Genomic DNA, 21,530 nt, shown 5'->3' on the forward strand with positions numbered 1-21,530 from the left:
ACCGATGATGAATTGATTCTCTTTTCATTATCATAATTTTCAAATAAATGATTTTAGTAAAGTGCTAGCCAAGTCTCTTTTTATACGTTTTTCTTCTTCCCTCTCTTTTCCACTTCTTTAATTGGACAATAAAAAGTACCTTGTTAGACTCTAATTGCTTTTTAATAATTCTCTTTTCATGTTGTACTACAAATACATGTATATATACATTAAAAAAATCATTTTAGATTTAAGATTTCTTTTTATTTCTTATCCTAAGTACATTTCATGTACTTATGTACATACATAGTCAAAAATCATTAACCCATTCTCTTCCTCACTTCATATAAATAAATTAATTCTCCTTTTTTCCCCTCTTTGCATAGAATAACCATTTAAAAGTATTTATACTTTTTTGCTTTCTCTTTCTTTGCCGTGTATCTATATAATAAAAAACTTTTTTTATTTATTAAATAACTTCATTAATTATCTTTTTCTTCAACATTTATTAGACTATATTTATCTATATGTAAAAAAAGAATAATTTTAATAACCAAAGAATTTTGGAAAATTATACCCTTCTTTATTTCCCCAACTTTTTTATGTTTAAAGAAAACAATAACATTTCTATAATATTATTTTGGAATCACTTATATATTGACTACAATTCACATCCCCGTTAAAAAGAGCCTTTTAAGAGGTATATAATATGTAAATAACAGTATATATATTTTTTTTTTTTTTTTTTGTGGGGGGAATTCATATTCGATTGATTTAAATAAAATAAAATCCCTTTCATTAGTCTGACATTGGAAGTGTATACATTAGTTACATTTCATTTCATTCTGTAGGATTGACCGAGAGATTAATTAAGGGAATAAACATGCAAAATTTACATTTGACTGCTGCAACATTTTCTATAGTCAACTCCTGTAGAAATTTAATTGGTACATAAAAAAATAATATTGTTCATCTTTCTTTTAACAAACAAAAAATGTGTTCTTATATTTTAACGATTTTTGTTGTTTTAGAATCTACAAAACTTGACCAATAATCTATTATTATCCACTCAAATAAATCGGATTCTAGTCGTCATAACTATGTCTATGGACGTGATATCTCGATACAAATTAAAAACAATCAATTACAAGTTATTTTAAAGTATATATAAATGATGTATATATGTAGTGAGTTATCACAAAAACACTCTTAACAAAAATAAAGAAAAATAGAATGGCCAATTTATTTTTTACTTCCTTGTACTACAATATATACTACCCAATATTTCATTGCCATATTTTAATCATTCATAGTATATAAAATCTATATATTTATAATTATTTGACTTTCACAAATATGAATTTGTGCCGCATAAATTACAATTAGCTTGCCTTCAAAGAATTAATCAGGACAATTTGTAGATAATCATAGTTAGTTTTTGTGTAAACGGACTCATACCAGGTGCGGAACCAAAACTTGGAACTTAATTAGAATCTCCGTTAATATTCATCATGGGAGGTTGTTTAAAAAGAAAATTGAAGTTCCGATTTTCAGTTTTTTGTTTATGCCCATGATTCTCACATAAACTGGAAAGTCCGGGAACAAGAACAAAAAACAAACAACAACATGTTTTTGATTTTCTCCAGCCACAAATGGCCGCAATAAGGGCTAAAGGCATTGTTGGTATGTCCTTGATTACAGTCTACAACATCAGAGAGATCCTGGATGCAGGTAATGTCTTGAGAAGAGAGTTAAGAAACGGTGGATTAAATAAAATTCCAAGAGTTTTACCTAGAATATGATCAATTTCTGGCTTCCTAACTTGTTGCCAGAAAAATCCCGTTATTAATCCATTAGATTGCGGTGCGTGGGGCGTTTTGGAGCCCCATACCAATAGGACCTCTCACTCCTAAATCCCGAATTCCTCAACGAGTAGGACAACCTTTATGACCAGTTCATCATTAACAGGTGCTTAATCTTCAGACCTCTTGTGGAGGTTGTCATTGAAGAAAAAGGGGAATATATGAAATTAAATAGATTCTTCTATATGTTTTATAAAAGTAATTTGTGCCTAAAAACGTTTCTATATGCCACATTTTTCCAAACAATAAAAATGATAAATAATTCCAAGTTTTATTTCTGCACCCTGTAAATAGAGTTATATTTGTACCACCCTTTCGTGTCTTTTCCATGAATAGATCAGAAGGCTAATAAATATATCTTTATCCATCTATGATGCATGCTTACTTAAATGCCTTATAAAGAATCTGCATTCTCATGAAACAAAATATCGTATAATTATATATTTTATTGTGTAATTTTTTGTTTGTACTCTATTGTGTGTACGGCAAAGTATATAGAAGAACCTTTCTAATGGGCAAACGAGAGAAAAAAAAGAGACAAAAAAGTATCCACAGACTCAAGCATAATCAATTTTCGGAAAAGCTATAAAAATAATTGTACACAAAATATTTATTCGAAAGTGTTTCTACGTACAAATATTTTTATGTAGGTATTCCACGAGGAAAGAAATTGGAATGAAATTAAAGAGGAATTGCAAATAAATCGACTGTGAAAATATTTTTCGATAGCAGCACAGATACACGACCTCTATTTCTTGTCTTCCCCATCTATTTTCTATCCATCTACATAATTTGTTCGGATTCTCCCCCCCAAACTAAATCTAATACCTTGTGACTTTCTTGTCTTGATCCTCATAATTAATAAAAGTAGTTATATTCAATGATTTATATTCCTTCTTCTTTTCTCTCCAACTAAAAAAAGCAAAGGAAAGAGATAATAAAAATAATTTATGACATACAACCACATAGAGATTTATCCATTGCCTACAACCTAGTAGGATTGGAACATAAACAGTGAGAGAGAGAAAGATAAATATTTGCAAAAAATTATGCTCTATTTAAGTGGGATAAAGAATTTTACGAATAGATCTATGTATCTTTACTTTTAGAGTGGGTAAAAAGGATAATAAGAAGTGCTTCATTTGTAAATTCATCCAGCATTGGCCAAAAAATCCACATGTATGATGATTAAGGATATGCATAAATTATTCTTAACCATTTTAGAAAGGGGGGAACAAACACGGGGAGAGAGGGAAAAGAGAGGGAGAGAATCAGCTTTCCAAAAAGAAAAAATACATAAATAGCAGTTTACCAGAGGAATAAAAAAAGAAAAAGAAAAGAGGAAAGTGTTTCTGTATCATTTCGCCTTCCCCCCATCTCGCTCAAAATAACTTCGTACATATGTGCAAAATATATATTATGGGTAAATTTGATGTAGAAGCATTTTGATGTGGCATTCTAATAATAAACGATATATGTATGTATATTTGTCATCTCTCTAAAAAAAAATTTAATTTATTAATTTTGTACAAATTCTTAACCAGCGTAAAGACAATTTTTCAAGACATTCTAAAGGAAAAAGTAAATACAACTAGAGTTGTAATTCATGATGTGATCTGCCTGGATATTAAAAAAACAACAAAAAAAGAAAAAAAAAGTGGTAAACCTGACCATTTGAAGAATGTTTGGAAGAGTAACTCTTTAGCTACTCTCATAACGTTTTAATAGATTAGCTGTTAGCAGTTATGAGAGAAGGAATTCAACACAAATCCCTTTCCATATCTAGGAAGGAGATATGCAAGAATTACTTCAACATGGATCCTCAATTCTACTCTGAGTCAAACAAGGACTTACAGCGATAACTCCCCAAGATATTATCAGTGTTACTCCCCCTCTTTTATGCGCACATGTAGATGGGGAAAAAATAAACTGTTCAATTTTATTAACTAAAAAATTAAATATCGCTCTCGTTTTATTTTTTACAACTCTAGATATAGTTACATAAAGCCATAAAACGCGCTTGTTAGATTGAGTAGATTCCTTATTATATTATTATCTTTTTCATAATGAAGATGTCACTTTTTATGATAGCTGTAATGACATCACTTAATTTTTTCTGTCGTTTCCCATCATGACGTTTGTAACTTTTTATAAAAAAATGATGAATTTATGGAGATTGCATAGTTATTATTATGCTGTAGTAATCAAAGATACTTATAACTTTGTAGCTACCTGTCTATAATTGCTTCCTTCCCCTTTCTATCACCCCTCCCCTCCTCCCTTCACTTTTTTATTTAGTGACTAAGAACATTTATACATATATATATAAGTACATTTTTGGATTTATTTAAAGTAGAACTCTCTGACTTTAAGTCTTTTACTTTCCCCTCTTCATACACACTTTATTTACAGGCTCAACTTCTTAATTGAGGCTAAGTGAACTTCCCTTTCGTAATAAACATACTTATTCAGAACAAAAATAAACTTTAAGGTAAAAATAATAATAATTAAGAAAACTTTTTTTTATGTACATATATATTGTTAGGTATTGGATAGAATTGCATGGCTGATTAAGGATAATGAAACATTATGATATTGTGATGACTCCATCTGACGGAGGAATTGTCTTTGAATTCCATTTACATCATGGATGTTCCGTCTTTTAGAGCGAGCGAGTATCGAACCTAAGCAGATTGAGTTCTATTCTACTTTTGCTTAAATAATTCGAATTTCCCCTTCTTTTTTCATAGCGTATCAGTAGGGGTCTAAGTATTGCCTACTTTATTAGGATTCTTATTTCATATCTTGTGCAAGTATATACATAAATACAGCGTAACCATGGAACTCGATTTTCTGGAAGGAGCATCAAGAAGAAATGTAGTTTAGCTCCAAACCATATTTCTTTATAAGTAATAACTAAAAACATATGGATCTGTTTCAACCACATACCTGTTACTCTAATTTTGCCTTTTTATACAAAAAATAAAAAAAATTTGTAATTTTTTTTTCCCTCATAGTTGTCTAAAGAAATATATAAACTTACAAAAAGCAAAAAAATATAATAAAAGATTGAATCACAGTCTTACAATGGTATAAAACTTGCTAAACAACAACAACAACGCTAACTTGCGGTATGTGACTGAAGCATGAGCTGTATTGTGTTTACAATAAGTTCCAAAGTTTTTTTTGACCGTCTCTGACGCCAAAAAATCCCCATTTTGTGTGAAACTTCAAAAATGTCGAGTATTAAGACGGTCGAGTTCCGGAGTTCTACTATAGGACTACAGTGTTCCAGCAGTTATTTCATGATACAGCTGTCTCATGGCGTCTCTTTTTTTGCCGTCAGAAACATTGTGGTATCAACAAACTTGAGTTATATTCTGCCACCATGTTGACAACTGCTCAAGATAAAAAGAAGTTAGTATTTACAGAGGAGGAACGGCGTTGAGCCTTGATGCTGATCTCTGTGATGTGATTGAGAAAATTGTGGTACCTTGGATCGTGAAAATCGCAGGAGATCGGCATTGGCTCTGGTAACAAGACTCAGCACTTTGTCATGTCGTAGGCAGGTAGTTATCACTGCTAAGACTTAATTGGGAAGAATCTCCCCCCTTGCAGTCCAGATCTTAATACGATGGTTTATTTTATCGAGGCTGTGATTTTGTGATTTATGATGGGGGCGGATACATCAACAGATCTCTTTTTCAACATTCATATGTGCAATTAAAGACAATTATCAAATAAATCCGCCTAAAAATGTATCCTCGCTGAGAATTTAAAACTTTTCGAAAAATGCACCGATTTGATCTTAACAACCTGTATAGATCTAAAAGATAAGTACATTATTCAACATCATTATTAACATATCTTAGCTATATCGGTGATGCAAACGTAAAATATTGAATACTTATAACCTAAAAATAATTGGAAACTATTTTTGTGTGTAAAAGATAATTAAAGTTTAAGTGAAGCACTGCACTAAAATATTAGTGAAATGGATGCCTTCTCTAGGGTGTATTAAGGTTATTCATGTTATTAAGGGTCGATAACATAAACTGAGCCTATTTTAGGTTTCATATTAAGAAACAATACAAAAGTAATTTTTTGCACTAGTAAATGAATTTGTTAATATTTAAGACAAGAAATAAAAGAGTTAACAACTTTGCAATGCTAACTTAAAAAATCCTTGCAAAATCAAGTTGTCCCCTTCTATGTACATTTAAAGAAAAAAGATCCTTACATTAAAACAAGAGAATAAAGTTTCTATACAACTACACAATATATAAAGGAGCTTAATTTTGTTTGTTTTAAAAACGTTTCTTTTGTACAGACAGTAGCACTGCAATTATCCTCTGTTTTACGCCATGATTTAAACACCCTTTTCCCAAAAAGGGGCGGGAAACTACATAAAAATTACCTAACAAAATAGAGTCATTTGAGGGCCAGCCTTGACTACTAACTCAAACTTATTAAAACGCCTCTTTTTTAAACCATGAAAGTTACCTTAACAACTTTGTTGTTGTAACTAATACACACCTCCATATATTTTCTTTTATTTTTTACTAGTCCATGATTAAATTATAATTTTTTTTAATTACGAATGATTGAAGTGTAGAGTAGAGTGTACCAATATTGCAAAAGTTGGAAGCTTGGTATCACTTTTATTCATATAATCAAGAAAATGTCGGAAAAAGGTTTCTTTATAAATGCGTTTTGATTTTAAAATCTGTAAAATTTCTTTGTTACACAGAAATTATCGAGTTGAATCGATATAAATGATTTTTATAAATTGAAGTATTCTTCAGAAATTATAAGTATATTTTTCAACATTACTCTAATTTTCCACATGTTTTGAGTATTTTAGTTCAAAATATGTTACAAATAAGTAAATATTCTATTTTGGTGAAGCAAATTATGTGCATATATTTTCTTGTTTCTCTATAATTATTACTACAAAATTATCGTTATTTGATTCCAAGTGTCTAATATATTCATTACTATCAAATATACTCTCATTCTTAATTTAACTTGAATACTAAATCATAGTATGTCTATTTATCATTTATTCTAGTTCAAGCACATACAATACATATGAAAAAAATCTACTCATGTATCAAAAGACACAGTCTATCAAGTGGAGTCATTTAAAAAAAGACCTCTTCAACTCAGGAAATGGCACTTGAATAAATCATATGTATTTATGTAGATACATACATACTTAGGTATCTTATAACTCAATGAATAAATGTAAAAGGGCCTCAGGGTCAAAAGGAGCTTATCCATGAAAAAAAAAATATATATAAGGATAGTAGACACAGTTCAATCTTTGAGTAAGTATTTACAAGTTCAACACTTTAGAAGAGATTCACATACCATACTGGAACTTACAGAAAGGAACATCAGACCTAAAAGCACGTCTACCATTGTTGGGGAGGGAATGGGGTGTCCATTTAAAACTAACTAGAGGTGAATAATATGCTAAGATGGCATAAATGATATCATAAGAAACAGGGACATATTTTTTGAAAAAAAATTAGAAAGGGTCGTTCTAGAAATAAAAAGAAATATTCTGTATTTTCTAAAAAAAAGACACAACTGCGTATTTACATTTTTATTTAAAAATGAAATAAGACAATATTCTAAAAAAAAATAATTGTTTGATAAATATAGTCAAAAATATTTTTTAGGGGGGGTGGGTATAATTAAGTAAGGGTATATGTGTAGGAAGTTGTTAAAAATTATGAATGCCCCCTACGTCCAAACAGGAAAATTATTGGTTGCCTGACTATAAAAAAATCTTTAGTATAATCCGTTATATTGAAAATGGACCAATAAGACCGACATTTTAAGAAGTAACTGTACAAAATAAACTGGGCTGTACCAACACTGGCTCAAGTACATATTTTAATGCAAGTAACTTTGAGCTTAGGATTAAGTTGTATAAATTTGCAATCATTTTAAATAATTGTTTCTCTTTGAATGTTTACAAAACGAAATCAAATTGGCCCAAAAGAAATCAGGTTCACTGTATATGTGTATCCACATGGAAAAGATGAAAAACGTATATTTAACATAAATGTATTATAATTCAAAGCTTTATCCATCCTCGAACATACTTTCCATTGGCTCTGATATTAAAATTAATGATTTTTAGAAAAACTTATTTATTATTTTTTCAATAAAAGATAACATAATGTTCAATTCTACCTTGGTAACAGCTAAGCTTCTCTTCCTTTTTCGATTTTCTCTCCCTCCGTCTCTCTCAGTATTATTTTTCCCCTACTAAACAAATGTATTTTTTTTTTCACACAAAAAAATAAAACCTTATTATTTTTCCACCTTTAGGCAATTGTTGTATACTTTTCAATGAATGAGTTTAACAAAGCAAATACAAATTTTGATATAATAAATAAATGATAAATATTGCACAATATAATTGTAAAAACCGTATCAAGGTTGTTTAAGTTGTCATTTTGATACATATTGATTGACATCTGCATTCAATCAACTGCTAGAGAAGACTACAAACACATACATATGTATATTATAAGCATGCTTGGGCAATAAAAGTTGGATAGTTGGAACTCAAATATTCGAGTACACACATGAGTAGATTCATCTGGACATGATACAGTGGATTACAAATAATTTGTATATTTCCTAGTGATTATAAAGGATTGCTAAAGTACAAAGTCATTGGGGATGTATCAGTCATAAAATTTGCATGTCTCCATTAGTCCTATACTAAATCTTTAATACGCATCATAATCTTAGGCAAAATCAGTCTTATAGAACAGTCCTTGTTAAATAACGTAATTATATATATAAGGCAACTTTGTCGTCATAAATATATCAGGACTATATTGGAGTTAATATTACGAGTATATTGGGTAAGATGAAGGGCTTTATTAAAATATTAGCGATAATAATGACTTGCCTCCTTGTAAACTTAGAACCCCTTTTCAAAACTAGTGATAAGGGCGGCAGTGTTACAATCCAACAAAGAACATTTGTCTATACTTCCAGAAGATATTTAGGATATACATTTGGGAGCGTATATTTCCACCCAACAAGCTTTTGCAAAATTAGTTCTAAATTTGTCAAAATTATTTTGTGTACTTTTTTTTCTAGATAGCTATCCAATCAAGTTTTTTGGGGGATTATAAAATACTTTTTTTTACTAATTTTTTTTTTTCTGCATTAAAAAAACACCATACGGTTATCACTTTAAAAAAGTTAAGCGTACCAATGAACAATAATGTAACCATCAACATTTCTAGACTTTTGCTTCTTAAATTAAAAAATCTTATATGTTGTCATCAAATGGTAAGCAGTTTGTAAATTTATTTATAATTACAATAATATCCTGGATTATGAGAAAATTTATATTTTAAAAAGTATTTGTAATCCAAAACTGACTGAAAGTTATTTTTTAAAGCATAAAACCACTTCATGAAAATCAAAAAGGTACGAAGAGCTCTCAAAAATTTGCTTTACAACCAAATGGTAAAAAAGAAAAGTAGAAACATATTATAAATTTATAAAAAATAAGGGGAAAGGCTCAAAATTCCTCTCCAAAAATCAAGTTTTACATTTGCTTTAAGAAAAAAATCATTATATAACTCGCAAAATAAAATATGAAATTAATAAATTTTTACTTTTTATATACATAATTCCTATAATAGATGTATTATAAATACTAAGAAAGTTAAATTCACATGCATGCAACAGATGACCTCTTATGAAAACACAATACTATACTTATATTGATTTCAACAATGCTTTCAATATCAAATTGAATTTCACGAATATAATATGTTATATGTAAAAAAAAAAAAAAAGGTGAAAGAAAATCTTTAAAAAAATATAATAAAAAATAAATTTATGCATACATATGTACGTATTAAAAAATTCCAAGTCAAGAAATTTCTTTCTTGACAATATGAATTAGAACCTTTATCTCGCCAAATCTATTAAGAAGTAAGATATAATAAAGAAACTTGGCAGGCCTTTCTTTAATAGTATTTTTTAAATATTTATTAAGAAATGTACATAATATTTTTTTGCGAGTTTTACATCTAATAGATAATAAATATTGAGACGATGATTCTAATTATGTGTTTTTATCCTTGACCCAGGTCTTAAAATATGGGTAAATAATGCTAATAGGTACTAACTACCTTTTATTTATTTGCCTAATATTTACCATCCTTTCTCTTAATGCTCAAATATGCCAAATATTTAATGGGCTTTTGAGTCAGCAAGAAAAAAAAACTGACTTAGACAAAAGAAATATAAAATATTCCTTTAGATAGTTCAAAAAAATAAACATTACCCTTGATTATTTGTTTATTTATAATGTTAGGTGGTCCGTAAACAAATTATGATAATTTTGCACTTTACATAAATCGGGAAAAATACATTTGACCCCCATTGAAACTACGACAAGAATTCAATAACAATTAATCAGAGGATTATATTTATCATTTGTGAAAGGTTTTTTTTTCTTTTTTCAAATAGGGGGTCAATTTATTCGATTTCTACAAATATAGTACTACACATATGTATGTCCATATTTTAGGTAGCATTTAATCCCCCAAAAGTTGTCTTTTGAATGTATTTAAATAAAATAAAATAGGTCATATAGTTATATATAATATGTACAGTGTAGAAACACTGTTACGAGGGAAACTGTATCAATAAATATTGGATAAATATCTGTTTGCAGATAAAATACATTATATGTACACATTAGAATCATACTCATAAATCTACTACGAGAATGATTTTTGAGATTCAATATTTGATTTACATACCAATGTAGAGCCAGTCAGTCGTAGATATAATTAAGTACACTTATTGTATACACTACGGGAAAAAGGGAGTCACGACATGTCTCACTGACCTAGTTTGTTCGTTCGTATTTTTCTTACCTGGACGAAAATAATAATCTAATCTAATGAGAGAAAAAGAAGAACTCAAAAGACACCCTAACTACTTTCTCTTCCATTACCCCCCCTCCTTCTCCACAAAAACACACTAATTAAGTCTCTAATTGCTCCAAAAAATAAAGAGGCCAGAGACGATCCAGCTAGCCACTTACATAGCTTTTTGGCTCTTTACATATATTGATTCAAAATGTAGGCTATGCAGTAGAAAAATACTTGTTATAATTTGTCAACCCCTTCTAAAATATAATGTAAATACAATGAATGGGGGAAAACATACAGAAGGCACGCAATCAAAAGGGTTAGAGCAAGGTTTGTAAGAAGGGGGGGGGGGAGAGAGAGTAATCACCTGACTTTAAAAAAGAATATTTGGTAAATATATAAATAAATTGAGATGATGGGCAATAAGTGAGCAATAACACAAATATGGAATGTATATATTAGTGTCTTGATATATTTTCTAGTTCGGTCTAATTTCAAATTAGGTCTCAAACAATTTTATAGATGGACTACACACACTAATCTACGAAATTTTACATTTTTTTCAAAAATATTTTAAATTCTAGTAGCACTTAATTACTAAAAGGTAATTAGTTTTTTCGTATCAAGTTTGACTTTCTATTTGAATTGTTTCCCCTTTTTAAAGGTTGTAACCAACTTTTAATCAAGAAAAAATCAATAATCCATGTAGAATTTAGTTTTCTTATTGCAAAACTGTTATGCTTATTTCAAATGGTTATTATTTTATATGTGACCTTGAGAAAATGTAACTTAAAAGATAAAAGACCAACATTTAAAAATCCTTGTATTAAAAAGAATAATGCCTTAGTTTTTCAATAGTTTTTACGCAAAATGAGTTTATTTGAAGTATAAGTAAATATCATTTCATGTACAAAAGAGCGTTAATTTTGATTTTATTGAGGAAAGAATCAATAAGAGGTTGATAAAATCATATATAATAAATTCTATTGTTTAGTTAATTATATTTGGTTTTAATTAATTTCCTTTTTTTTGTACAATAAAATTTATTATCATGGAATTTTAAAAATCTCAACACTTAACCTTAATAAATTTCTGATTAAAAAAAAATTCAAATCGATATTGGAGTTTAACTACACCTTCTAGAACCAAATACTTCTTTTTAAAATAAGTAAACATTGGTTCAAAACGATCACTAAAAAATAGCTTAAGAGCTAATCAACACAAAAAGCACTGAATTTCAACTTTATTACATGGATATTATATACAAGTGTTGAGCTTGAGCATTACTCAAGCTTGAATTAAACTCCATTTTACTAAAGCAGACAATTTGCAGAAAATTACTCGAACTCGCAATATATATATTTTTTTTGTGTATTTCAATTACTTTCTTTATTGTATGATACAATCAAAACTAGAAACATTCCAGTGATGATTAGTCCAATTTCTATGATGTCTCAAAACGGATATTAAAGAACTACAACCAACGCTTGAAAGAAGAGTTGACATATTAAAAATGGGAAACAATCATATTGGGTGGAAGATCACAAAAACTCAAAATGGATCAAACTCGAAATATTTGACTCATAGTCAACAATTATATACATAAGAGTTGGGGCTTCAGTATGGAAATTCTAGACCTGTTTGTGACAATAGTAAAATTTGGACTTGAGAAGGGATCACGTCTTTCTTGTTAAATTTTAATTATACAGAGTGTTCCATTTAAGTATGAACACTTAGAATTTTAAACTCCAACAAGATATAATTTACTAATTAAAAATAGAATTTCAACAAAATTAATAATATAAATAGTTGTACATATGTATGAGCTCTGGCTGACAGTAGCATTGAAGGCCTCCTCATTTGTATGAAGGACACTGCATGCCTTCCCCTCGACCTGCACGCAGAAGGGGTAGTCGAGGGGGTTGGCATCAAGGGTGTACAGGGTCCAAAAGTCTCAAAAAAAAAGTTCAAAAGAATCTTAGAACGGATGAGATGGGGTTCTTTCATTTCTGTTATCAAAAGTGGCCTCTCCCCCCTAACCAAGCTCTTTTTACTCATTTTTTTTTGGTTCACTGGAAAGTCTTGAATGAAACTCAGAGATCTCTTGCATGGACCCTCATGGACTTGAGGGACATTGTCTGGGCTATTTTATTTAACTCCTTTGTATCTATTTTGTCCTTTTTGACAAACCCCTCTTCCTCTCCAAAGTTTCGGCCTTGCTTACGGCGTAGACGGTTGTCCTGGAGATTGCCAACTTCTCAGTGTGTGGAAATGGAAGTTACATGTTCAAGTGCTATTTTCTCGACTTGTACGTAAGCAAGAGAGCTCATATTTATTCAGTTTTCTAACTAATTGTTAATGCTTTAATGTATATAAATATGAATTAATTTCAATCATTGAACATTCATTTATTATTGAATGAGTATGGTTTCAGATTTCAATGAACCACCCAATAGAAAAGGAATGTCGTTTTACTTATGATTTTGAAATATTGTTCTAGATGTGTGTTGAAAAAAAGTCACTTAGGACCAGTCCAAAGCAGCCGAGCTACGTACATCATTCTTACAATAGGTGTTGTAAATAGAAATTCAGTGTATTTAACCTATTTTTTCCCCCCATGTATGTTTATCTCCTTAGCAATCAAAACAGAGTTCTTACATGACAGTCGGACTCAACAATTTCCATTATTTTATCCACATTTCCAACACTTGGTCTTCAAAATTACCGTAAAAGAATCGACGAAACAAAAATTTCACGTGATTGGCTGTTACAATATCAGGACCAAAAACACTATTCACATTTCCAGCCACCTTCCTCACATTTTTTCTATTTATTCAAGAAAAACTGTAAAATTTTGCCGTATTTTTTACCTCCTATTGTCGATCCTTGACGTGCACTCAAACAATACCGAGTCAAACAATCACAAAACTGTTTAAGTTTCTTTAGTACAAAATCTTATCTATCTACTAACATCTAGCGATAAACCGATTGCACTTATACAACGTGAAGTACACATTACTAAAGTCGTTAGTTGGAAAAATAACGGATTTTTTTTTACTGCACCTCATACATATATATATACATGTATAAGTGGCAAGTTCTTTCTATTCACGTGACTTTAACAATCTCCAATTAATTACTTCAGAGACATACATACAAAGACTGAATAGCTCTATCTATGTATGTAATATCGATTTCGGATTTTCTTGAATTATTTCTTGTTGTTGTCGTCTTCGGGTTTTTTTTTATTACGCCATTTTTGATCTTAATTTAATTAATAATTAAATATATATATATAGTTATATGTATACTAATTAAAAAAAACATATTTGCTGACTAACACAAATGGTATGTGTATCCTGCAGAATCCTTTTCATGATGGGTTTTTTATGTTGGACATAAATAAACTGCCTGTTCCCTTCCTACTTATTTATAGCTTTGAAATAGACATCAATAAATAAATAAAATGATATAGGGGAGATGAATGGGTGGAAGGGAAATAAATTCATAGGCAATAGGCCAAAGTTGGTGTCTAACTATTAGGTATTATTGGCATGAGGAGGGAGAAATGATATGAATGTACAACATAAGTACATATATAAAAATAAACTTGTATTTAGCTGTTGTTATAACCTAAAAATATATATAATACATATATAAAAAACCAAGTGTAAGAGCAAAATTTTTGTGAGAAAGGAAAGAAAAATACATGTTCATATATATACCATTAAACTGGTTTTACTTTTTCTCTTTCCTTCAGTCTTTGTTTCTCTCTCTTTTTTTCTCTCTCCCCCTCTCTTTTACTTGTTCTCTGACGTACGAAATTATAATAATTAATTTAAGTAATACTAGTTATAATAAGACCCATCATAATTAGACTATATTAATTACCCTCCTTCCCTCTCCATCAAGATTTTTTTCTATATATCCTACAGACACTCTCCACTTACCGATTGCTATCAATGCATACATCAAATCCTAATCAAATGATGACTATACTTCATTACCACCTAAAATTTACAATATACTTTGATGACAGATGTGGATTTGTTTAAATATCTGCCCCTAATCTTGGATATGATTTGTTGGATTAGAATTAGAAACTCTTTAATAATTGGTGAACTATTACCAACCCATTTTGGGCCCTTCCTCCTTCTGTCTTTATGGATAAAAGGTTGCGAGATAAACTAAAGGTAACTGAATACCATATGTGTACACACATAAAAAGTAAATTAAATAGAAATAAAAACGAAGATTCTTACAGTTGTGAAACAAATCTTTCGTCGTAGGCAGTAGCCAATATTAGGCATCGAATGAGGAAGACACTCAGTGAGGCTGCAGAGGATGAAAAGGCAGAAGAGGACAATGAATGAATCCATTTCATCATCCTCACTCCAGATCTTCTGTCCACTATTCATAAAATACAGTTACTGAGCCCTCCTGGCAGAGTGACGGAGGAGACCAGGCGGTGTGGTTGCTTGTAAACTATAATAAGGGGTGGTTGCAGCGGCAGCAGTGGTAGTGGCGGCGGTGATAGGGCGATGGCTAGGAGGAAAGGTTTGAAAATGAGAAGAGTTACTACTTGTAATGAGAATGAGAGTACGAAGTTGTGTTGATTGAAAATGTCTGTCCAAAATATAGTGATCATTTACAGATAAAATAGGAAGGTAGGTGAGATTGGCGGCGGGAGCAGCGGCTCATAAGAGTGCACTGTAATTTGAAGGTGAATGTTTGGCTCTTGAGAAATGCCCTCCTACTATGGAGTCACTGTTATCAGGTAGAAGATTGTATGTATGTACTTATGAAGGTAAATTTTTTGATATAATATGTAAATAGGTTTTGTAGTTGTTATTGTTTTTTGTAAAAGAAAAGGAGATACTAAGTAATGAAATGTAATGTTATAGACCTAAGTATATTAAGTATAAGAAACTAAGAGCTAATTTAAAGGAAATAGTGAAGTATTTCTTAATAGGTATGTATGAATGTATGTAAACTATGGAGAGATAGAGACAGAATTAGTTGTATGCAATGAGTTGATTTCAATTGTATTTGTTTTAAATTTTGTTATCACATCTGATTGATTAGATAGAAACTGGAAAATATGATTGTGTAATTTTTCCGTGGAGGTAAGGAGGTAGGAAATTGTTGTTGTAACTTGATGAAAAAGATAAGGAGTAGGCTAATGACGAAGATGGAAAAGAAGAAACAGAAAAAGAAGATAACAACAACACGATAAGAATATGAAGAAGAAATTCCGATGGAACAGCAATAGCAGATGAAGAAGAGAAGAAGAAGAAGTAAGGAGGCATTATTCTGTTTGACCTTCACCTCACGTTTTCTCCTTCTTTGAATCTCTGTTTCTCCGTTTGTGTATCTGTTTATCTGATTCAATCTTTTCTTCCTTTTTTTCAACACCACCTTAGTCCTTTTCCCATCCAGACCCTCTGCATAAGATCAACATCCTTTTCCTCTTCAAAAACACTCTAAAAATGACTTGTTTTGTGTAATTCAAAACACTCTCTGAAAACACTTTTTTTTCTTTCAACACAATCACAACACAGACACACACTTTTAGAAGTTAATGTTGATGAAATGCTCCACTCTTGCATGTGCTACACAATTCTTCCACCGATGACCAAAGCAACCACATAGTCTCCTTCTCCTCAAGTAATCATGGTGATGCCCTCTTTTCAACAAATGAATGGGCATGTAACTCACTGGATATTTGCTATTTCAATATTTTGGAAAGAAGGTGAAATGAAATGAGTTGCAACACAGAAAAGAAAAAAAGGTAGTTTTTTTTTGTTAAAAATCAAAGTAATTTGATTTTTGGATTCGTCACCCACTACTACTCTACTACTTTGTTGCTCCTTTCCAGTTGCCTCCTTCTTGACTGAAGAAGTAGAAAAAAAAGTTGTTCGAAATATACAACATGTATGCAGAAACCTAAAAAAAAAAAATTATATATATATTCTCCCCAATAGAGAGCCCGGTATGCCTGACGTCAGAATTATAGAAAGTCGCTCGCCCGAAAAGTGGAAGAGGAATATCAAAAATAAGCTCCCTTAAAAAAAATTGGGTACCTGAAAATTTGTTAGGATACTTGTAAAAAAAAGCAAAAAAAAAAAAAAAAAGGCATCCATATTTTTTTCTTCTGCTTTTTCTACTTATAGGTAGAAATGTAAACTCTCTCCAAGAGTTGTTTAATGGTTTTGAAAATACTACTCATACAATTTGTACCTATATGTAGTTACCTAAGTATATATTAATAAATACATGCTCGAAATACAAGATTGGGTTGTCTTTCTTTTAATCCTTCCTTTTTTTTAGTTATCAATCTACCTTCAACAGCCATTGGAGTCTGATTAAACGTGGGTGGGTAAAATTTAATCATTATTATTAAAACTTTGGGGAAAAAAGACTACTCTTTCTCAAAAAATAAAATAAAAAATAAACTCATGAATGAAAAGAAACAAAAAAAAAAAAAAAAGAAGAGGAAAAAAACATGGTCGATTTTGCCATGGAAAAAGGGAAAAAGAATGAAAAGGGGAGGAAAAGGGGAAGAAGAAATAGTTAAGTATTTATATATATATATTTTTTGCAAGTTAGGGAATAAATGTCTTTTAAATATTGATAAAGTTTTTTATTTTATTTGTGTAAAATATTTTTTTTTGTTTTTTTTATTCTTCTTGCTATTCAACATTATTATTGAGTTGAAAGGAAGGGACAGGGAGAAAAATAAAAAGAGAGAATTAAAATTGCGTTTCAGCAGATTTTGTTTTTAATTATAAAAACTTTATAGCTAGGGATGTAAATTATAAGCACTTTCTGTATGTAGAAATAGAAATCTAAAAATGACAAGGTTACAATATTTTTTTGATAAATGTTTGAGAGCAAGGAATATTTTGATAATAACCGTGGTACTTAGGCCTTTACAAGACTTAGCATTTGAAATTAGAGTAAACACACTTAGTTATTATAGATCTTCCTTTATTAACTACCTCACTCCCTCTGGGCCTTCTCCCGATCAGGGGTAAACATGTTAATTACATAACTATGCAAAAATACCAATACCAAGTAAATACACAAAATCTTGCAAGCTACAAATACTTAGAATTGTCAGCTTTATACATATTAAATGTAGTGGAAGGGTCTTATGGGTTGGTATATTGAAAAGGTCTTAAACATTTGTTTAATTTTTTTACATGCCAAAATGCTTTGAATTTACAAAACAATGAATTGATTCCATTGCCTCAGCTGAAAGAAAGGGATGTATACAAAGTTTAACATTTATTTTTGTTGTTCTTATTTTTTTTTTTTTTTGCATTCAAAAATGGAAAACAATTTGCACAAAATATAAAGAAATTAAAGTTTTGTAATTACTATTTTGCAATTTTATTACTTGCCTCGTCAAAATTGAGTAAATATGTACAAATAGGGATATGCTTTTCTATTCTGACCCCCTCTGACATTTTCATATTAAGTTTTATTTATTCCCAATTTAACTTTATACACTTATGCATTCCAACATGTTCTTTTCTTGCTTGCTACATATATGCATGTCCATACTGTCTGGATTTGCTTTCTTTTTGAAATTGTATACAAATACATATATACTTAAAATCAAAAAAAAAAAAAAAAAAATGACAAACCAATTTTGTATTTAATGTTAATTTAGAAACTTAAATGTTACTTTAGAACTCACAAAGTATATAAACACAACTAACTTAAACTTTTTTACATTTTATTACAATAGCTTTCTAAATTCCAAATCTAAAAAAGACATTTAATCTGGAGGTACAAAATAAACACTCTAAATGAATATTTTTTCAAACTTTTCGAATTGAAAACCCATCACAGACCAAAATTAAAAAAGTGCACACAAATATTCAGTGAAATTTAAAAGTCCACGAGTGTATGTTGTCATTGTTACTTATCCAGCTAGAATGGGGACGTTTTGTGTTATTTTGACGTCTAAAAAATTTAATAGTCTTTTACTGTGACTATATACAAGTATAATCTTTGTACCAAGTTTAATCAAAATCGAACGCTAGCTTTTGCCGTAATTCTGGTCACTAACAAATAAACATAACCTCCGTTCAACTTCGTTAGCTGAGTTAATTATCCATAACCGTAAGTTATAGTGCTTAACATTCCAGGATTGTATTAGGGGGGGGGGAAGAAGTTCATTTGAAGGATACACCATTGATCATTTTCATAATTATAGGTTTGAGGAGCTGGTATTTATTCTGTTAAAGTTGTGAAGAAACTATACCCTTGCAACATGATACGAACAATATTTCATAATGAGTTTTATAATCCTTGATTTGGGATGCTTGACAATTTTGAGGCTCGAAAAATTTATGAATGCAATTGCAGGTATAACATATAATCAATGGCCCATTAAAAATGAAATAAAAACGAATTACTGACAAATGATCTTTAAGTGTTGCAAATATATTGCCTTCGATAAAAAGCAACATTTTTTTTGGGAAAATTAATAATATAATTATTTTTGAAATGTAATATAAAAACATCATTCATTTTTTTATATACATCAGAAAAAAGATTTAAAAAATCTTTATTACAAACCAAAAATCCAAAAATCTTCAATTTTCGATAATAAAAATTCCTGTTTTTGTATATGAAATGGACATAGATTCTAATTTTTTTAAATCAGAAAATTCGACTACACATTAACCTAGTGAGTGTTGAAGGGATACAAAACGTGTCTTTACCCTTCATATAATTGAGTGGCGGAATAATGATTGTTCCTCAACCTAATTTTACAAAATAGCAGCAAATCCAAGCGTATTATACAATTTTTTTTGTTGATATAACGATACATAAAGGAGAGCATGTATAATGTGAATTACCGTTATAAAGTTATGTACAACAATTTTTATTAACTCATAAATAGTTGTAAAATGTACATACAAACATATAAAAACCATAAATATATAATAATTTAAATAAAATTAACGGGAAGCAATTATGATTGCCATGAATTATGATTATGCACTCAGGTATTTCAATTACATATTAATAATCTTTGCGGTAGTTTCATATTTTTTTATTTGTAGATCTAAACAAATAACTACTATCTACAAGAATGGTTCTCAACCTTTTAGCCCTCGTTATTCCTGTCATATAAGTTTGTAATCCTAATGGAGTGGCTTTATGCAGTAGACAACGTGCTATGGATAAATTATTCCCTTAAAGTAGCCTAGGTTCGATACTTGGTTGATCCTACAGAGGGAAATATTCATTTAATGACTTCAATTTCTTAGATCAGATGGATTCATAGTATTAGTAAAATGTCTACTTACTCCCAATTGGTGTAACTCTATTTGACCAATATGTAAAAAAATAGAAAAAACAACAACCAAAGGACACTCCATTATGTATCTATTTTCAAAAGCTTTATTTTCTAATTATTTTCTGTGAAGGAAATGGAAAGCAACAACTTACAAATTCTGTTAATTCTTTGCTACGCGACTCAAAATCCAAGTACTCAGCAGTTGGGTTCGGAACTCCTGATCTACAATAAGTGCAGTTTACCATTTTTTACATTCGTTATATTTTCCTTTCTATCTGATTTTTATGGACAGCATTGAACTTTATGAAAAGGAAAATAAAATCCAAAATTCAACTTATTTATAAGGAGCGCTTCTGAAAATGGGTTTCTCAGTGTCTGATGATTATGTCATGATTCATTGTAGATACAAGAAACATTCGTAAAAAATCAGATATCATCTTTAGAACTCATCCTTAGCTCTCGGATCTACAATTCCTTTGTATGATGCATAGGATATATACACACAACTTTATATGAATTTTGCAATCCTGTCAAGAACTAATAATTATAAGAAAGATCCCACTCTTACTTTAAGAATGTTTTAGATCACAATCAGTAGAGCTTCTTCTCCTCCTTTGCTTCTTTCTTTTCTATTCATATGGTTGGGATCCTTCAATTTTAATTTCCCATTTTCGAAACTAGGACATATGTGCAAAAATGTAAACTGCACCAATACATAAATCTATACATAATGAATAAAGTCATCCAAATTCCCAATGAAGTTATCTCTATAAAAACCTCATTTAAATACTTAATAAACGGTCCAGAATATTTTCAAACAATAAGTTTAAAAATAGCTTTTAATATAGCCAATTAAATTCAAGTCCACATTCTGAGACTTCAGTCACGTCCAATTAAAAAAAATTGGTCAACAATATGAAAACGATTAAATTTTGGTAAACAGTCTGCTAATGCTGTCTTGGCCAAAAAAAAAAAAAAAAAAAAAAAAAAAAAAAAAAAAACTCGTTCCAAATTGCTTTAGAGAAAATTGCTTAAGTCTGAACCGAAAGAATATAAGTTAGTGTTGAAACTGACTCAATACTAGTAATTATATCAGAAAAAAACTTGGGTAGTATAAAAATGATGGATTTATAGTATAATACAAATTTACATAAATTTGTAATATATTTTTTAGGAACTGTACAATTTGAATATTAATAGTGTTCATAAATACTTATATCAAGTATATATGTATCTACCTAGTAGATATGAAGAACGAGGGCTCACATATAGGCTATTTTTTCATAACCTATTTTTTGTGTGAACATGAGCTGAAAAGTCCCGGGCTTCACACCTAGATGCGCTAATTATTTTTTTTAATCCACCCTATTTTCATTAAGTAGTAGCCTTCAAAAGACACCTGTAAACATTTTACCAGAATTGTTCTTTAGTTTGTGAGTT

The 21,530-nt window shown here is 29.8% G+C and overlaps 1 protein-coding gene and 2 long non-coding RNA genes across 5 annotated transcripts in view; 1 reads left to right on the forward strand and 2 right to left on the reverse strand.

Moving 5' to 3' along the window:
- LOC121119536 (conoporin-Cn1) overlaps positions 1-15,684 on the reverse strand; it is a 79,506-nt gene extending 63,822 nt beyond the window's left edge. The window contains exons 1-3 of one of the 3 annotated variants that reach the window (XM_071889606.1): positions 15,375-15,684; positions 15,034-15,316; positions 2,670-2,753 (exon numbers count right to left, since the gene is read on the reverse strand). In XM_071889606.1, the coding sequence (XP_071745707.1) occupies positions 2,670-2,753; positions 15,034-15,158 (209 nt within the window). In that variant the 5' untranslated portion in view covers positions 15,159-15,316; positions 15,375-15,684. Of the gene's footprint in view, positions 1-2,669; positions 2,754-15,033 lie in introns of all 3 variants that reach the window. The other 2 variants (XM_040714232.2, XM_071889605.1) reach the window with 2 other exon arrangements.
- LOC121119538 (uncharacterized) lies at positions 1,203-2,647 on the reverse strand. The gene is made up of 2 exons (XR_005864775.2): positions 1,771-2,647; positions 1,203-1,717 (listed from the first exon to the last, which is right to left on the reverse strand). It is a non-coding gene; the product is annotated as an uncharacterized lncRNA (long non-coding RNA).
- A 737-nt stretch (positions 15,685-16,421) lies between the features above and the next one.
- On the forward strand, positions 16,422-17,062 carry LOC121119537 (uncharacterized). The gene is made up of 2 exons (XR_005864774.2): positions 16,422-16,562; positions 16,650-17,062. It is a non-coding gene; the product is annotated as an uncharacterized lncRNA (long non-coding RNA).
- Positions 17,063-21,530: the final 4,468 nt, after the last annotated feature.

The sequence above is a fragment of the Lepeophtheirus salmonis genome, chromosome 6, assembly GCF_016086655.4.
Source record: "Lepeophtheirus salmonis chromosome 6, UVic_Lsal_1.4, whole genome shotgun sequence".
Lineage (NCBI taxonomy): Eukaryota > Metazoa > Arthropoda > Copepoda > Siphonostomatoida > Caligidae > Lepeophtheirus > Lepeophtheirus salmonis.